This window comes from Procambarus clarkii, chromosome 17, assembly GCF_040958095.1.
Source record: "Procambarus clarkii isolate CNS0578487 chromosome 17, FALCON_Pclarkii_2.0, whole genome shotgun sequence".
In the NCBI taxonomy this organism is placed as follows: Eukaryota; Metazoa; Arthropoda; class Malacostraca; order Decapoda; family Cambaridae; genus Procambarus; species Procambarus clarkii.
This window is the reverse complement of record NC_091166.1, coordinates 47,730,926-47,748,486: the sequence shown is the minus strand read 5'-3', so window position 1 is coordinate 47,748,486 and position 17,561 is coordinate 47,730,926. Positions and strand designations below refer to the sequence as shown.

At 41.7% G+C, this 17,561-nt stretch overlaps 1 protein-coding gene across 1 annotated transcript; it reads left to right on the top strand.

The window, feature by feature from the left end:
* LOC123772587 (protein Star) lies at positions 1-16,224 on the top strand. The gene is made up of 6 exons (XM_045765826.2): positions 1-182; positions 3,241-3,371; positions 5,330-5,580; positions 8,661-8,866; positions 11,579-11,732; positions 14,973-16,224. The coding sequence occupies exons 2-6, from the start codon at positions 3,242-3,244 to the stop codon at positions 15,162-15,164; spliced, it is 933 nt and encodes a 310-aa protein (XP_045621782.1). The 5' UTR covers positions 1-182; position 3,241; the 3' UTR covers positions 15,165-16,224.
* The last annotated feature ends 1,337 nt before the right edge of the window (positions 16,225-17,561 follow it).

Here is a 17,561-nt window from a genome sequence, read left to right as displayed (position 1 = left end):
ATGTATATCTTATATGTCGAGAGAATACAAGTGTGCAAGGCAAGTGTGTACGTGTTTTACGAACGCGACAGGTGTATCCATATTTCCTCATGACTTGGGCGGGACAAGTGCATCCATTTTCGCTTCTGATTTGGTCGGGACAACTTCAACTTCAGCGGCTCGCTGTGTTCACCAAGCGTAAGGTATTTAGAACTTCTTTATAGTACTGTCTTTATATATAGTATATATATATATATATATATATATATAATATATATATAGTATATAGTATATATATAGTATATATATAGTATATATATAGTATATATATATATATATATATATATATATATATATATATATATATATATATATATATATATTATAAACCTAGAAGGGGTACCACCTCTGGTGCAAGTGCAGGGACCCACAGCCTCGAAGAAGAAAATAAAGAGTACTCAGAGAAGACCTTGTGGATCCTCACTAAACACTGATATTTTCTTCTCCTACCACCCCTATTCTGTGTGTATATATATATATATATATATATATATATATATATATATATATATATATATATATATATATATATATATATATATATATGAAAATGAAAACTCACACCCCAGAAGTGACTCGAACCCATACTCCCAGGAGCAACGCAACTGGTAACTACAGGGCGCCTTAATTCACTCGACCATCACGGCCGTCAAAAGGAAGTGATAGCCAAGGCTATTTGAGCCACTTCCCCGACGGCAACTCGGATGGTAATCTTGGGCATAGCATTTCACCAAATCACCTCATTCTTTGGGGCACACGTGAGGAACACAAATGCGAACAAGCCTGAATGGTCCCCAGGACTATATGCGAATGAAAACTCACACCCCAGAAGTGACTCGAACCCATACTCCCAGGAGCAACGCAACTGGTAACTACAGGGCGCCTTAATCCACTCGACCATCACGGCCGTCAAAAGGAAGTGATAGCCAAGGCTATTTGAGCCACTTCCCCGACGGCAACTCGGATGGTAATCTTGGGCATAGCATTTCACCAAATCACCTCATTCTTTGGGGCACACGTGAGGAACACAAATGCGAACAAGCCTGAATGGTCCCCAGGACTATATGCGAATGAAAACTCACACCCCAGAAGTGACTCGAACCCATACTCCCAGGAGCAACGCAACTGGTAACTACAGGGCGCCTTAATCCACTCGACCATCACGGCCGTCAAAAGGAAGTGATAGCCAAGGCTATTTGAGCCACTTCCCATCCGAGTTGCAGTCGGGAAAGTGGCTCAAATAGCCTTGGCTATCACTTCCTTTTGACGGCCGTGATGGTCGAGTGGATTAAGGCGCCCTGTAGTTACCAGTTGCGTTGCTCCTTGGAGTATGGGTTCGAGTCACTTCTGGGGTGTGAGTTTTCATTCGCATATAGTCCTGGGGACCATTCAGGCTTGTTCGCATATATATATATATATATATATATATATATATATATATATATATATATATATATATATATATATATATATATATATATATATATATATATATATAATATTTAATTATAAAATGTTTATTCAGGTAAAAGTACATACATAAAAGATGAATTACAAACAGATTCTTGGATTTCTAGATAGAGCTAATACAAACTATTCCTAAAGCCACTAATACGCACAGCGTGTAGGCCAAGGTGTTGGAAAAACACTTACACTAAAACTTAAAGTTAATTGAGATCAAAAGCATAAATTGAACTGAAAAAGAAAAAAAGAAAAGAAAAAAGAATGATAATAATTACATGGTGGACGGAACAGCAGAAATTTAAACAGAACAGCAGAAGTAATTTGAATTAAATAAACAGAAGACTACAATTTTCTTTAAGTTTATACATGGCGGATATATCAGCAGTTAATTCAGTTTTTTTTTTTTTTTTTTAGATATATACAAGAGTTGTTACATTCTTGTACAGCCACTAGTACGCGTAGTGTTTCGGGCAGGTCCCTGGAATACGATCCCCTGCCGCGAAGAATCGTTTTTTCATCCAAGTACACATTTTACTGTTGCGTTAAACAGAGGCTACAGTTAAGGAATTGCGCCCAGTAAATCCTCCCCGGCCAGGATACGAACCCATGACAGCGCTCGCGGAACGCCAGGCGAGTGTCTTACCACTACACCACGGAGACTGTAAAGTTTACAGTTAATTAATAATCAATATTTGTTAGAAATAGCAAGACATAGATTGACATTTAGTAGGTAAGGTAGATTACTTGGAGTTTTTCTCTTAAACTGGTTGATAGAGGTACAGTCTTTGACATGATTGGGAAGGTCATTCCACATTTTGGGTCCCTTGATTTGCATAGCATATCTAGTTTGGTTAAGTCGCACTCTTGGAATGTCAAATTGGTATTTATTTCTGGTGTGGTGCTCATGGGTTCTGTTACAACCTTCTAGGAAGCTTTTGAGGTCAGGATTGACATTATATTTCAGAGTTTTAAATATATAGAGCACATTTGAGAGGATGTCCAGTGACTTAATATCTAACATATTCAAAGATGTTAAGGGGCCTGAGTGCTGTTTGGGGCCAGAGTTTGTTATTGTTCTAATAGCAGATTTGTGTTTGTAAATAGAGGACGTAGATGGTTTTGGGTAGTAGAACCCCAAGCACTGATACCATAATTGAGATAAGGATAGATGAGAGAGTAATAGAGCGTCACCAGGGCAGGACATGGTACATAGTATCTGATTTTAAAAAGAATACCAACTATTCTAGAAACTTTTTTTACTATATTTTGGATATGGCCCAGGAAATTCAACTTATCAATTAGAACACCTAGGAATTTACAGTCTACTTTGTTACTAATTTGGATATTGTTAATTCTTAGATTAATTTGATCTGAGGATTTTTTCCAAGCAAAATATAGAATGTTTTGTCAATGTTAAGGGTGAGTTTGTTAGCAGTTAGCCAAAGAGGAACTTTATTTAGTTCAGTATTCACCGTATCATTCCGAGTAAGAGGGTTAGGATTGGAGAAAATGAAGGTTGTTATCAGCTTGTACAATAGTTTATATAATTGTATTCAGTGTAAAATCTAAAACTTTAACCATAATTATTACCAGTAAAGGAGTTTATGGTTAACCATTGTGTTGTCAGTGTATACGCTGAGAGATGTGTATCCCATTTGTTGGTGTATATTGACTGATATATAATATACCCCTTACCTGACACACGAGGATGCTAACTTGTAATATTATCGCCCACAGGATGCAGAAACCACACTGCAGGGGAAGGGGGAAGGCTACAGAGATCGCCATGGTTGTGTCTTTCGTGTTCCTTGTGTTCTTCATCGTCGTAAACAAAGAACAGATAAGCATACGGTCTGCCTACTCTCCAGGTATGTTGAGTCATAGCTACATTGAATCGTAGATGCGTTCATTCCCAGGTATACTGGTTCCCCAACCCGTCCTCTTAAAAATAACGTCACTTTCCGCCCGTATGCGCGCTATGGCCAAATTTAGACGTAATTTGAAATGAAATCGACTCACAAAAGTGACGTACTGTTCTGTTTTTTGTTTGAGTCGTCCGGCTTACTCGGCAAGCTTAGAAGAGGCAACTTTCCATTAACGTTTTTCATAACGTTTTGAAACTTTATGAAAAATTCCTGCCCACCTAACCTATCAGAGGACCCTTAACTTACTGGTGTTGAAAAAAAAATCCCAAATGACCGGGCCGCGGGGACGCTAAGCCCCGAAATCATCTCAAGATAACATCTCAAGATGCTTCGATACAATAATCAGTGGGGAGAGACCAGATATTTATTCATTTGAAAACTACCTTCTTTTCCCGTAGATCAAATTTACGTTTGACTATTCTCAAGATTTTGTTGGGTCTTTTTTACTGTAACTCACACTTGTACAACTTTCAGGGATTTGTAGGTTCCGATTCCAAGGTTCCTGTCCTCCGCAATCTGCTGCAGGGTTATGTTGTTGATTTGGTGGTTGTGAATCGCATTGTTATGCCCCACATGCCAAGTCTTGTATTTTTCGACCACTTGTGTAGTTCATGTTGGTCTCTTTGTAAGGCCTCGATGTCATTTTCACTAGCAGGCGATGAGTCACAATAACGTGGCTAAAGCATGTTGACCAGACCACACACTTAGAAGGTGAAGGGACGACGACGTTTCGGTCCGTCCTGGAACATCCTCAAGTCGATTGTGGATCGATTTGTCTCACAATCGACTTGAGAATGGTCCAGGACGGACCGAAACGTCGTCGTATTCCAAGTGTGTATATATTTGTATATATTGTGTATATATTTAGTGTATATATTTACTATAAATCTTTGTGTCATCAGGAAATTTGATGTGGTTTGTGATATTCTCATGGCATTCATGTGTGACAAAAATGGATGGCCCCAAAATGTACCCTTGCGGTAGCCCACTTGCCTCATTTATCCAGTTAAATTCATTTCTGTTTAGGACGACGAACGCAGTTCTTTGTTTTAAACATTATGGGTAACATTTTCATATTTCTAATCTAGGGGAACTATTCCTTGGTCCAGAAACAGGAAAAAATTTCAGTTGTAGGCGTAGTTCATCTGACAGTTCCTTAACAACTTTGCACTGAATTTCGTCCACACCTCTGCCTTTGAATTTTTCAGTTTGGCAGAGCTTTTCCTGATTACATCGCATGTTATGGGGATATCCCTATATTCATTCCTTTCAGCTGCTTCAAACACTGTGTGGGTACTGGTATGTTGCGTACTCTCTAGCGTAAGCACTGACGTAAAGTATTCATTCATTGTTTGCTGGCCTTTTATCGTCCATTATAACTTGGTTAATCTTAACTTTTAATGGTCGTGTTTTTGTTTTTTACTTCTTATATAGACATAGAAAACCTTTTGCTCTTCCTTTGGGTTGAGCAGGTTTAATCTTGTAGTTCCTTTTGGCTGGTCTTATTCGCGCTTATTTATTACGGCACTTTAATGTCGGGTTTCGCATGATTCTTCCACACCTTATTCTACTACACGGGTATTAACTTCCTCCAGGAGGTATTTTCTCTCTTTCCTTGATAGTCTCCTCGAAGATATTCTAGATATTCATCATTCTGAACCTTTACAAGTTTCTATAATTGTAATCTGTCTAAAAATATTGTGATCACACAAAGAGGGCAAGTTTCTCCCCTAGCTGTATTTCATCGATCATGCCTTCTTCTGATGTTGGCACAAGCTCTAGAATATTACTTGGGGCGGGCCCCCACAGGTAAGTGGGAATTTTTTCACCTATTTCTTTATGATAATTATAATAAAACTTCTTGTTTATTACTGTTTAAAAGTTGCTCAAACTGTGGACAGATGTGGAGCGAAGTGTGGCGACGAAGCGGGTGCTGAGAGAAGAAACAATGGTGGTGGCGACGGAGCGGGTGCTGACGAGAGAAACAATGGAGGGAGCAGCGCAGGACGACCCGGCCCTGGTGAACTACATCCGTCACAATCTCCTCCAGCCGCCCTCCCAGCTACCCTACAACCTCAGTAACCCGACTAAGCAGCACTTCTCACAGTATGGCCAGTCCCAATACGTCGACAACGAAGTGTTACATGGCATGGCAAGTATTGTTTTTGAAGAAATAAATATAATGTTGATATGTTGCCGCCTGCTCGACGCAGGAGTACAGAGTCACGGGGCTCACACGGTACACACGTGAGAGAATACACTCGCACACTCCATGATCAACAGATGTGTACACACGATGGGTAAGCTATACAAAGGATTGAGTACCACACGCGTCGGAAAAAAGGAGTTAGCTGCGTGATTTACTAAATCAAGTAAATCAGGCAAGACTTGATTTACACAATACATGGATGAGATAATGGTCTATGGCTAGTCCACAAACCTGGCGAGATATTATATTACATTGAGCTTACGAGATGACTGGAAAGATGGAGAGTGAGATGAGGATGCCATGTGACGACATTCCTATCTTGGATTGTAGTAAAATTGAGCCTTTTAGAGATAAATCTAAGCTCACTCTGTATGATATGGCAACCTATCTTATTACCATGGATAAATTACCTGAAATCCTTGCACTGTACCCACATTTCGCTTCCAGTAGATGAACGACATACGAGATTCAGAAACAAGTAGTGTATTGTGAGTACTAATAATAAATAGAAGCTCCCCTATGACTCTGTAATATCCCCATTGGTCAAACTATTATGTATTAGCGATAAGACCTACCATTAATGTATGATGACTTACAGTAAATATGTAGCTCTTGTAATAGCACTTTCTCTGTAACTAGCTGACATTGTAACTATAAGGTGTGAAGGATAGAAGAAATTGTTTATGTAATAATCTAAGATGAGGTCTGATAAAGACCTTTTGTGCCCTCTGTAATGCTTTTGCGCTACCGCTCACAGGATGAGTATGGGGTGCACAATAAACTAGCCGCCTTCGGCGGTATCAATCAACATTCCTAGATCTACTGCTGGACGAAGGTTTAAGTTAACACTTCAGTTCCATGACACGTATTTGGAAACTGAAGTATTCATTGTGGATCTAGAAGCAGTTTGGAGGCCTGAAGATTAGACTATTCTAGGGTCGTCTTCGGTCTTTTGCTGCACGCTCTCTAAAAGAGCTAACCCTGGAAACACAAACCGAAACTGTCTCTATTTTCCGCTTGTTACAACTTGTAATAAAGTTGTTACATCTTGGCTTAACGTGTTTATGACGTATTAGAACGTTGTTACAACTTGCTATATTGGTTGTTATAACTGGTTAGGTGGTGTTAAAACTTGTTCGAACGTTGTACCAACGTCGTAGTTTCGGTGTGTGTTTGGCGGGAACCAACCACTATTCGTCAGGTAATCAGTCGTTCTCTTAGCAAATGTCAGCTGGAGATAATATAGGTTAAGCGGCGATCAAGTACCCAGGACGCACTCTTAGTCTTGAGGTAAGTGGAACTGCCTCGCATAGTTTAAATGCAGTTTAAAATGAATTACCTAGGTCAGATCCCTCCTTGAGCAGGTTTGGCTAACCCTTCATCCTGAGATAGAGGCTTGAATACTGGTCGGATAGAATGGCACTATCCAAGAACAGCATGATGAGAGTACTGCAGGGAAATGTCTGACCCACTCTGAATTCTTGTTACTCCTCCCATTCAGTCTAGTGATGAATTTATAATAAAAACCATGTTCTTTACATGTAATATAATGTAATATCGCCAGGTACAGACAAAGACTCTCCTTTGTCCCAGGACCAAGCATTATAGGCGTATGGAATAAGTTCCTTCTCAATCATTCATTAACTTAGACAGCCTAATCTCAAACAAACTGTAACCATCAACAGTGTTTAGTATCCCCCCCCCTGTAACCAATGTGAGAGGGTGGATTTTCCAATGCCACGTTACGTCTGAAGATGTGATGAGGTAGGGAGCCACTTGTGTCCATAGCAGCTGACCGCTTCCATCGAGCCCAGTATATTTGCTACCCAGGATTTACCTAGTCAAGATCTGGTGAATTACCAGCATATTATTTGTAGTGATTGGGACAAGCGACGCTTACTCCACTGAGGGGAGACGTTGTTTGTGTGGACAAGAGATGCTTGGTCCACCTATATGAGTGTGAGCGAGGTGAGAGACTTGAGTGTTTTAAGTAAAGAGACTATGAAGAGTGTTTTACGTTGGCGACTCGGAGCCATGTGTTGGAGGCTTAGCTGTATCACGTTTACAAGTGGCGGGAGCACTCCCTTAAGGGGCGTCCGAGGGACGAGCTGCAAGTGTAGCCACTACACTTGCAGCTACACACACGTGTTCGTCGAGACTGCGTGTGTGTGCACGCAGAAATGAAGAAAAAATGCGCAGACGAATCGTGAGTAATGATCATGGTAGTATCATCTGAGCTAGGGCTCTGCCTTGTTCTCACGGCATTGTCTTTACTGGGACAAACGTCAGAAAAGACCATACAGAGGATCGCGGCCAGTTGCTCGATCTATGCATCTCTATCCTCCTAGATAATCACGGCTACCTGTCTGCCATATGCAAATTAGGAGACATTTGCATGCACAAGTGGTCTAGAGAAGAAGAATATCACAACTAGAACTCTGATAGTGTTTAGCACCACCCTGTTGATGTAACAACTGGTCCTAAATCTGAAAACTTTGGATATTTTATCTTCTGATTCCAGACGGTGTTGAGCTTAACAAAGAAAATGTTATGAGTAAGTGTCCAGTTACTTTTCTAAACTACACCTTGCATTTTCATTCTAGTATTAGTGTAAATAAACTACTGTACTGCTGCACCAGGATTGACAACTAGGGCGCAACTCCATAGTCTCCCGAGACTGAAGGATGCCTACTACTGCGGCTTCAACTACAGACTCCATATTGCAATAGCCTATGCCTGTCATTCTTAAGTGTCGGTTATTTTTCCATTCATATGTTATTTTTCATGATTGTTCTCATTTTGTTAACTCCTTAGTATTAAGTGTTTTACCCCCTCGCACTTGTAGTTAACTTTCTGGTCTTTTTGTTATGTTTTTCGGGAAGGACTTAATGTAATAGTGACTTCACTAGTATGTGTAACTCTTGTCCCTACTATTGTACATTACTCTCATGTTCTTTGTACACACATTCTTTGGAATAAACATTGATTGACTGAAGTTGTAACTACTGTAATGTGCGTTACAGACAGGCGGCTTCTTCGTGGAGGTTGGCGCCGTGGACGGGGAACATCTCAGCAACACGCTCTTCCTCGAAAGGAACCGCAGCTGGACAGGGCTTCTCATTGAGGCTTTTCCAGGGACCTACCAGCAACTGCAACAGAAGCACAGGAAAGCTTATTCCATCAACACAGCACTTGCTATTAGCAACATTTCGTCAAAAGTTCACTTTCAGTAAGTAGCTTACATATATTGTAATTCATGACCACGATTATATATTGTGCTATTATAGCTACCCATCCTTCATAAATTATAGCTATTATAGCAACGATTTAGTCAAACGTACAAACATTGTTGGACCCAAAAAGCTTTGCATTATTAAATTTGCCCAAATGCCATTCCAAAATAAATTGAAACTAAAGAACATAGTTTACCTTGCCCAAGATATCCAGGGCCTACACTGGACACATTATTTTAGGTCTAATATAATACATAAATGTCCTTTACTTTGTAACAACGAGAGCTTGTGTATGTTGGTGAGTGGAGTGAGAGGCAGTGTTTTATGACCCACCCTCCCGGGACCACCTGGTCTTGTATGGTTCAATTTATGGTGTTCCAGAGCCTGTTTACGCCTGTTAGTCTAGTTGGGACTTTTCCTTGAAAGGCCGCTTGAGAGCCTAGTGAATTAGTATGGCCTGAGACGAATGTTAGAGGATTTCACGAAGGTTACCTTTCCTTCCCCTGGGCACCCGTGGAGGGTGTCCCCTCACCAACCTGGGTGACATCCACCAAACATGGGGAGGTGAGAGTTCAGTTGTCTGTTACAGGACAGGTGATTTTGGTCAAATACAGTCTGACCAGTGATCCGGTGTGGAGAGAATGCTTGTGAATGGTTAAAACTCATTCTTTGTTTAATTGTTAATGGAGTAATTCGGTAAAGCCCAGATTTTCATTGAAGGTAAGTTCTAAGTGCTTAGTTTAATACTTAGTGATGATTAAGGTTTCATTAAGGTGATTGTTCAATTTCTGAGTTAATTCATTCGAAGTGTTTTGTTAAGTAAAGAATTTTTCTTTTCTGAGTTTAATAATTCCTTTTAACGATGTCCCATAACAGTAATGAGTACTTTGTGCTTTAACGAAAATTGATTTTTTCTTCTCTCTTGACACTGAGGGAGCGGAGATGAAGGTGAGACCATCCTCCTCGGTCTCATGTTCTATATCTACAACAGATGGTGACTCTCTTGAGTTATGTCCCAGGAAATGGGATAAGATAAATGTAAATAAGAGGAACATCGTGTGACCAGTCCCTGAGTCCCTCACCGTGTGACCAGTCCCTGAGTCCCTCAACGTGTGACCAGTCCCTGAGTCCCTCAACGTGTGACCAGTCCCTGAGTCCCTCATCGTGTGACCAGTCCCTGAGTCCCTCAACGTGTGACCAGTCCCTGAGTCCCTCACCGTGTGACCAGTCCCTGAGTCCCTCAACGTGTGACCAGTCCCTGAGTCCCTCACCGTGTGACCAGTCCCTGAGTCCCTCAACGTGTGACCAGTCCCTGAGTCCCTCAACGTGTGACCAGTCCCTGAGTCCCTCATCGTGTGACCAGTCCCTGAGTCCCTCACCGTGTGATCAGTCCCTGAGTCCCTCACCGTGTGACCAGTCCCTGAGTCCCTCACCGTGTGACCAGTCCCTGAGTCCCTCATCGTGTGACCAGTCCCTGAGTCCCTCATCGTGTGACCAGTCCCTGAGTCCCTCAACGTGTGACCAGTCCCTGAGTCCCTCACCGTGTGACCAGTCCCTGAGTCCCTCACCGTGTGACCAGTCCCTGAGTCCCTCAACGTGTGACCAGTCCCTGAGTCCCTCAACGTGTGACCAGTCCCTGAGTCCCTCAACGTGTGACCAGTCCCTGAGTCCCTCACCGTGTGACCAGTCCCTGAGTCCCTCACCGTGTGACCAGTCCCTGAGTCCCTCAACGTGTGACCAGTCCCTGAGTCCCTCAACGTGTGACCAGTCCCTGAGTCCCTCAACGTGTGACCAGTCCCTGAGTCCCTCAACGTGTGACCAGTCCCTGAGTCCCTCAACGTGTGACCAGTCCCTGAGTCCCTCACCGTGTGACCAGACGAGGCTGTATATTCTTGTCAGTTCCTAGTGTCTGCGTTTCATGTCCACCGTAACAAACAAATTGTTATCAAACTACAACAGCAAAATGAGGTCTATGACTAGAGGCAGGGCCCAAGAACTAGCTCTTTTCCCCTAGACTCCGTGCAAAATGTGACCGTTTTAAATGTCATAAATATAACGTCAGTAGTTTTTATTTATTTTATTTATTTATATATATACAAGAAGGTACATTGGGTTTGTGAGAGTACATAGCATGATGTGTTTACATTCTTGTAAAGCCACTGGTACGCACAGCGTTTCGGACAGTTCAGAAGTTACAATGCAAGAGAGGAGTATGACTAGAGGCGGGGCCAGGAACTAACACTCGTCTTTGTGGGTTTCTTATTTGTATAAATCTAAATTTGTTTCTAAATTTTGTCCTGTGTGTCTCTCGTACCTTTGAAAGTTCTAGCTACGGAACTGAACAGTTTATCCAAACTGAAACGGTTTCTTTCAGGGGTGACTATGGAAGGTGTAACGTTTTTCCAGATACAAAACGGACCTTTTGAGGGGTGACTATGAAAGTGTATAGTTTGACCAAACCAAAATGGTGTGGTTTCGTAGTCAGTCCCACTACTTACAATGAAGTGTGTACTGCTGCCTGAAGCTTGTGTATGTAGGCATTGTATGTACTAGCTCCATCTATAAATCGATCAAATTTTGTAAAATCTCTTGTATGTATGTACCTTACCTGAATACACATTTTATTTTTATTTTATTTATAAATGCGTACTGCTGAATATGTAACAGTGTGTACTTGTATATAACTTCCCACTTTCAATTGTGTACAGATATAGTGGAGGTCTGGGAGTCTTAAGCCGGATAAGTAAAAACAGCAGCCAAACATTCCAAACCACGGCCATCCCCTTCTACTCTCTTCTGCTGGCGCTCAACATCACGCAAATTGACTACTTCTCGATAGACATTGAAGGAGCGGAGATGAAGGTGAGACCATCGTCCTCTTTCTCTATCTAAATATTTACAACAGATGATGACTGTCCTGAGTTAAACGCCAGACGCTTAGGTCTAGCCTCATAATGCGTTACAAGAAGACTAATGGTTGTGGGGGAACTGACATAGCGGGTTTGGGTCAGCCCCCTTCGATCCCTCTGACTTCACCACGAAGTCAATGGAGATCAATTTTTTCGCAATCCTTTTTTTTCATCAATGGTTTGCCAGTGCAGGCTACTGATCGTTACCTAGCTAGTGCGCACAGCTCGTGCTGAATTAATAGTGGTAAAAATTCTAGTCTAGGTGATGAGCACTATTATAAACAAGGCAACACCAGAGTGCCCCTATGTAGGACAGCAAGAATAATTAAAAGGTAGGAGAAATAAACATGCACCTCAAAATTTATATATATATTTATATCTATAATTTAAAAAAGATAAACTGAATGCATGTATCTCAATACTATAAAAATGGAAATCACTTCAAATAACACGAGAGAATTTATAGTTGAATTATTAACAATAATAACTCCAGATAAATAAATCTACACTACTAACAACAGATAAAACCACACATCACTTATCAACACAAGTTGCCACGGTGAGGTCTCCCAGGTAACTGACTCTCACAGAGTCCCAAGTCCCCACTTCCCTCTTCAGATAAGGATGGCAAGCGAGTACTTAAAATTAAACCCAACTAATTTAATGAGCACACAATTGTGCTAACACAGGTATAACATGAATTTAACTAATGCAACATGCTAATGACATAAATAATATTACAATGTATTTAATAAAGGTAAATACTGAAGTATTAATTACGAGGTAGCATCTGGCAATTCCACAAATGAACAGGTACAGAATTCTGGTCCAGAAGCTAACAGGTAATAGACGTGTGACTAAAGCAAGCCCGCTCCTGCTTCAACTGTCTTGCCAAACTATACTACACATTTAAAAAATATGTACCTATTCATATAAAGAAATAAATTCACATATTTTACTTCATACAAATTAATGTGAGTATCCAAACTAGGGATACGTAACACTGATGACAGAGGGTTCTGTTTCCTAACCATAGTGTAAGATGGGATTTTTTAGCATCACGTAGATGTTCTTGACACTGTTACCCTTCATGGCCTAGGGTAGCTGCTTAATGCTGATGTACCAGTTTAATAACAACAAATCAATTTATATAAAATCAATTTATATATTAGCAACAGCCTAGTGGACTAAACTCACGTCAAGCCTGGCCTCGGGCCGGGCTTGGGGAGTAGAAGAACTCCCAGAACCCCATCAACCAGGTATCAACCAGGTATACTGAAATGCTAAATGCATGTTCAGATGGCAGCTTTGCATTCTGGGGATGCAACCTTTTTGGGTCGACCCGGGTAGGGCCGGGTATATCTTCCTGCATTGCTAAGAATTTAAAATACAGGAAAAATATAATAATGAACCAGTAAATTACAGGATTGATAATTAAATTACGGCAAGATATAATTTATTTAATTAAGATAACTTAGCATCTTATAAATACAGTCTGCAGAGGAGACAGTTTTCAGACGCTGCGTTCACCACAGAAACTGATAAGAGTACCTCACGGGAACTGTGTGTGTACTCACCTCTTTGTGCCCGCAGGATCGAGCTCTAGCTCTTGGGCCCAGCTTTTCTAGCCGTTGGTTGTCTAAAACAATGACTCTTGACCTGTTTTCCCTATCATACCTGCTTTTAAAGTTATGAAGGGAATTTGCCTCTACATCCTGCTCCTTTAGGTCATTCCATTTACTCACTACCCTCACGCTAAAGGAAAACTTTCTAACATCTCTGACATATCCGAGTCTTCCATCTGTGCCCCCTCTTGTTCTGTTGATATTCATTGTACAAAATTCCTGTTTCCACCCTGAAAAATCTCTAAGTATTTTATACGTCTGTATCATGTCTCCCCCTCTCCCATCTCCTTTCTAACGTCGTCAGGTTTAGTTCCTTCAATCTCCCATCGTACTCATCCCTCGCAGCTCTGGGATGAGTCTTGTTGCAAACTTCTGCACCTTTTCGAGCTTCCTTGTGTGATTTTTAGATGGGGGCTCAACGATGGGGCGGGATACTCTAAGACTGGCCTCATATAGGTGGCATACAGTGTTCTAAAAGCCTCCTTATTCAGGTTTCTGAAGGATGTTCTGACTTTTGCCAGCGTAAAGTATGCGGCTGACGTTATTCTATTTATATGAGCCTCTGGAGTTAGGTTCGGTGTTACGTCCACTCCCAGGTCCTTTTCTCTAGTCGTTTCCATCATCTTACATTTGCTGGTGTTGAACTCTAGCAGCCATTTCTTGAACCAGCTCTGTAACCTGTTCAAGTCATCCTGGAGAATCTTACAATTCTCATCTGCCTCAATCCTCCTAATTTGTTTTGCATTATTTGCAAGCATCGACATATAAGATTCGACTAATGAAGTTTAGTAATTTACATAAATGGGGAATAGTATGGAACCCAGCACCAATCCTTGAGGCACCCCGCTTATAACTCTACACCAGTCGAACTCCTTGCCACTCACTGTCACACTCTGACACCTGTCTGTTAGGTAATTCCTTACCCATGTTAGTGCGTTTCCGCCTACTCTCGCCTGTCTTTCAAGTTTGTATAGTAACCTCCTGTGTGTTACTGTATCAAAGGCTTTTTGGCAGTCTAGAAATATGCAATCTGCCCATCCTTCTCTGTCTTGCCTTATTTTCGTTACCTTGTAAAACTCCAGGAGGTTCGTCGGTCATGATTTCCCTTCTCTAAAGCCATGTTGTTGTTTACTTACGAAGCCAATTCTTTTTTAGGTGTGCAACTAGTCTTAACCTTGTAATTCTTTCAAGTACTTTGCAAGGAATGCGTGTGACACTGGTCTGTAGTTAAGGGCTTCTTCTCTATTTCCTTTCTTGCGCTACATTTGCCTTCTCCAGCAGCTGGGCAATACCCCTTTTGTAAGGGTCTCATTAAAGATTAGCGCTAGAGGTATGCTGAGGGCCTGTGTTGCTTCTTTGTGTGTGTGTTGGTTAAGGGCAGGTTAACAAATTGAAAAAATTGTATTCTTCAATAAAAATTTTACTTCAATTAAAATTTTGTCCTTTCTTTAACTGAAAGAATATAATTCCATTACCACATTAACATATTCAAATCATGACATAAAGAAAGCTTGGCCAATTACCATCAGAGTGGCATTAATTAGAATCACGAATATCTCTGGTGACAGGTATTGCGGACTATTCCTTGGGACAAGATCAAGATTCGCCTCATGTGTGTGGAGATCAACCACATCCCTGAGGGCGCCTCTGCTCTCATAGCGTTCATCGTCAAACAAGGTTACAAGTTCCTTGGTATCAGAACTATTGACGCCTGGTTTGGGTGGCCAGACCTCTTGAACCAAACCATGAAGATTACCTAAATGTAAGAGAGTGCACAAAACAGTGCGGGCCGAGGAATGCAAGAATCAAAAGAGTATGATGTGCACGAAGTTATGTAATAAATCTATTTATTTTTTGTCGGTGTTACGTATCCATACTGTATGAGAAGTACTGATACAGGATGAATAGGATTGAATTTGCATATAAAATTCATATGTATAACATATTGGAAATGACTGCATAGTGTGTATTAATATATATTGGTGGCCGATATATGTAGATGATATATTAGAGTGGGTAGGGGTATAATATATTATATTGTATAGTGTATGAGAGAGAATGGCTTGCACTTGGTGGACAGGTATTAGTCAAGTACATGTCCTGTCTGCTCCGGTGCAATGAGGAGGTCAGAGCCGTGTCCAGTGGGCGTTGCCAGCATGTTGAACCAGTAATACATAAATAGTCATTTAAATATGTTGACCAATCCACACACTAGAAAATAAAGGGACGACGACGTTTCGGTCCGTCCTGGACCATTCTCAAGTCGATTGTGTCAACATACTTCAGCCACGTTATTGTGACTCATCGTCGTCATTTAAATAATTTAAGAATGCTTATGTTTTTAGTTCTTATACCAGAATGTATGAAATATTATGTTAGTATGATTGTGTCTGTTTGAAAGTGGTTACTTTCGTATGTAGTGTGTGAGTAAAGAATTATTGATCAGATGTGGTAACTGAGGGGGGGGGGGAGTAGAACTGCTCACGTCGCCTCAAGCAAGTGGTGGTCTGTTCTAGGAACATGTAGTTTATTTAAAGTTAAATCAAGTGATTATTTTCTTGTTCTAGTGTAGGTGATAATTATCTGAGGAGACAGACTTACTGATAGAAGCCATATAAAGACTCGAGTGTATAGATAATTGCAGTGATTGTGTTATACCATTTAAAGAGGAATTTATATATATCTAAAATATATATATTTTATGCATCACGCAATTGGGATTTCCGTGTGTATATATATATTTACTTTTTATATGCATTTGTTTTTACTCTTTCGTTTATTAAATCGTTACTACCAGGAGCATATTGATGTGCCTATTAATGCATAGTTTCTCTTAACCCCTAGTTAAATATATGTGTGTGAATGTTACCCATGCTGACAAGTCCACGAGCCTTGCTGAACTAGGATAGATAACAGTCGCCCGATGTTAAAGCTTTATCCATAGTTACTAGAACAGCTCGGCTTATCCCCGGAATCCTGTTTGTTACTACCTATCATTATAATTGTAAGATGGACAGATGGACAATGTTGAAACTGCGAAATCTGAATGTGAAAAATACCTGGGTGGCCATCGGGACATTAGACATTAGTGAGTGAGGGCCAGCAGGCACGACAATAATGTTAACCTTGAGCTATTGACTCACCAGCGATTAAAACAACTAGGGCAAGCAAGCCACATTTTCCTGGTCGCTTCAACTTTTTTTCAGCAGTTATGCTGTTGAGGCTGGCTGTGGTGGGGTGCAGGAAGCTGGCTGTGGTGGGGTGCAGGAGGCTGGCTGTGGTGGGGTGCAGGAGGCTGGCTGTGGTGGGGTGCAGGAGGCTGGTTGTGGTGGGGTGCAGGAGGCTGGCTGTGGTAGGGTGCAGGAAGCTGGCTGTGGTGTGGTGCAGGAGGCTGGCTGTGGTGGGGTGCAGGAGGCTGGCTGTGGTGGGGTGCAGGAGGCTGGCTGTGGTGGGGTGCAGGAGGCTGGCTGTGGTGGGGTGCAGGAGGCTGGCTGTGGTGGGGTGCAGGAGGCTGGCTGTGGTGGGGTGCAGGAGGCTGGCTGTGGCAGGAGGCTGGCTGTGGTGGGGTGCAGGAGGCTGGCTGTGGTGGGGTGCAGGAGGCTGGCTGTGGTGGGGTGCAGGAGGCTGGCTGTGGTGGGGTGCAGGAGGCTGGCTGTGGTGGGGTGCAGGAGGCTGGCTGTGGTGTGGTGCAGGAGGCTGGCTGTGGTGGGGTGCAGGAGGCTGGCTGTGGTGGGGTGCAGGAGGCTGGCTGTGGTGGGGTGCAGGAGGCTGGCTGTGGTGGGGTGCAGGAGGCTGGCTGTGGTGGGGTGCAGGAGGCTGGCTGTGGTGGGTGCAGGCCGGGGGACAACTGCCGCATAGGCTATCTAGTTAACTAAACTCGTCAATTAAATGGAAATGTATTTTCATATGCAGAAATTTCTTTAAAATGTTGTTTTTTATGAATTTTTGGTGTTATTGCCCCCTGTTTAAAAACATGATTAGCCAATCACCTGTTAAACACACACACAAAAAACGTAAAAACATTTTCTTCAGTATAGTCTGCATCCTAAAAAAAAACAATAGTACTTGTAGGGACTATCGATGGAACGTAAAAAATAAGTACTGTATACTAAAGGGCAAATAAAAAACTGGAACAGAATAACCATAAACCTAACTTG

Excerpts from the sequence above, each read along its gene's own strand:
- LOC123772587 (XM_045765826.2), top strand. The coding sequence starts at position 3,242 with ATGCAGAAACCACACTGCAGGGGAAGGGGGAAGGCTACAGAGATCGCC. Across the intron at positions 8,867-11,578 it reads TCGTCAAAAGTTCACTTTCA|ATATAGTGGAGGTCTGGGAG; the intron begins GTAAGTAGCTTA and ends AATTGTGTACAG. Across the intron at positions 11,733-14,972 it reads TTGAAGGAGCGGAGATGAAG|GTATTGCGGACTATTCCTTG; the intron begins GTGAGACCATCG and ends CTCTGGTGACAG.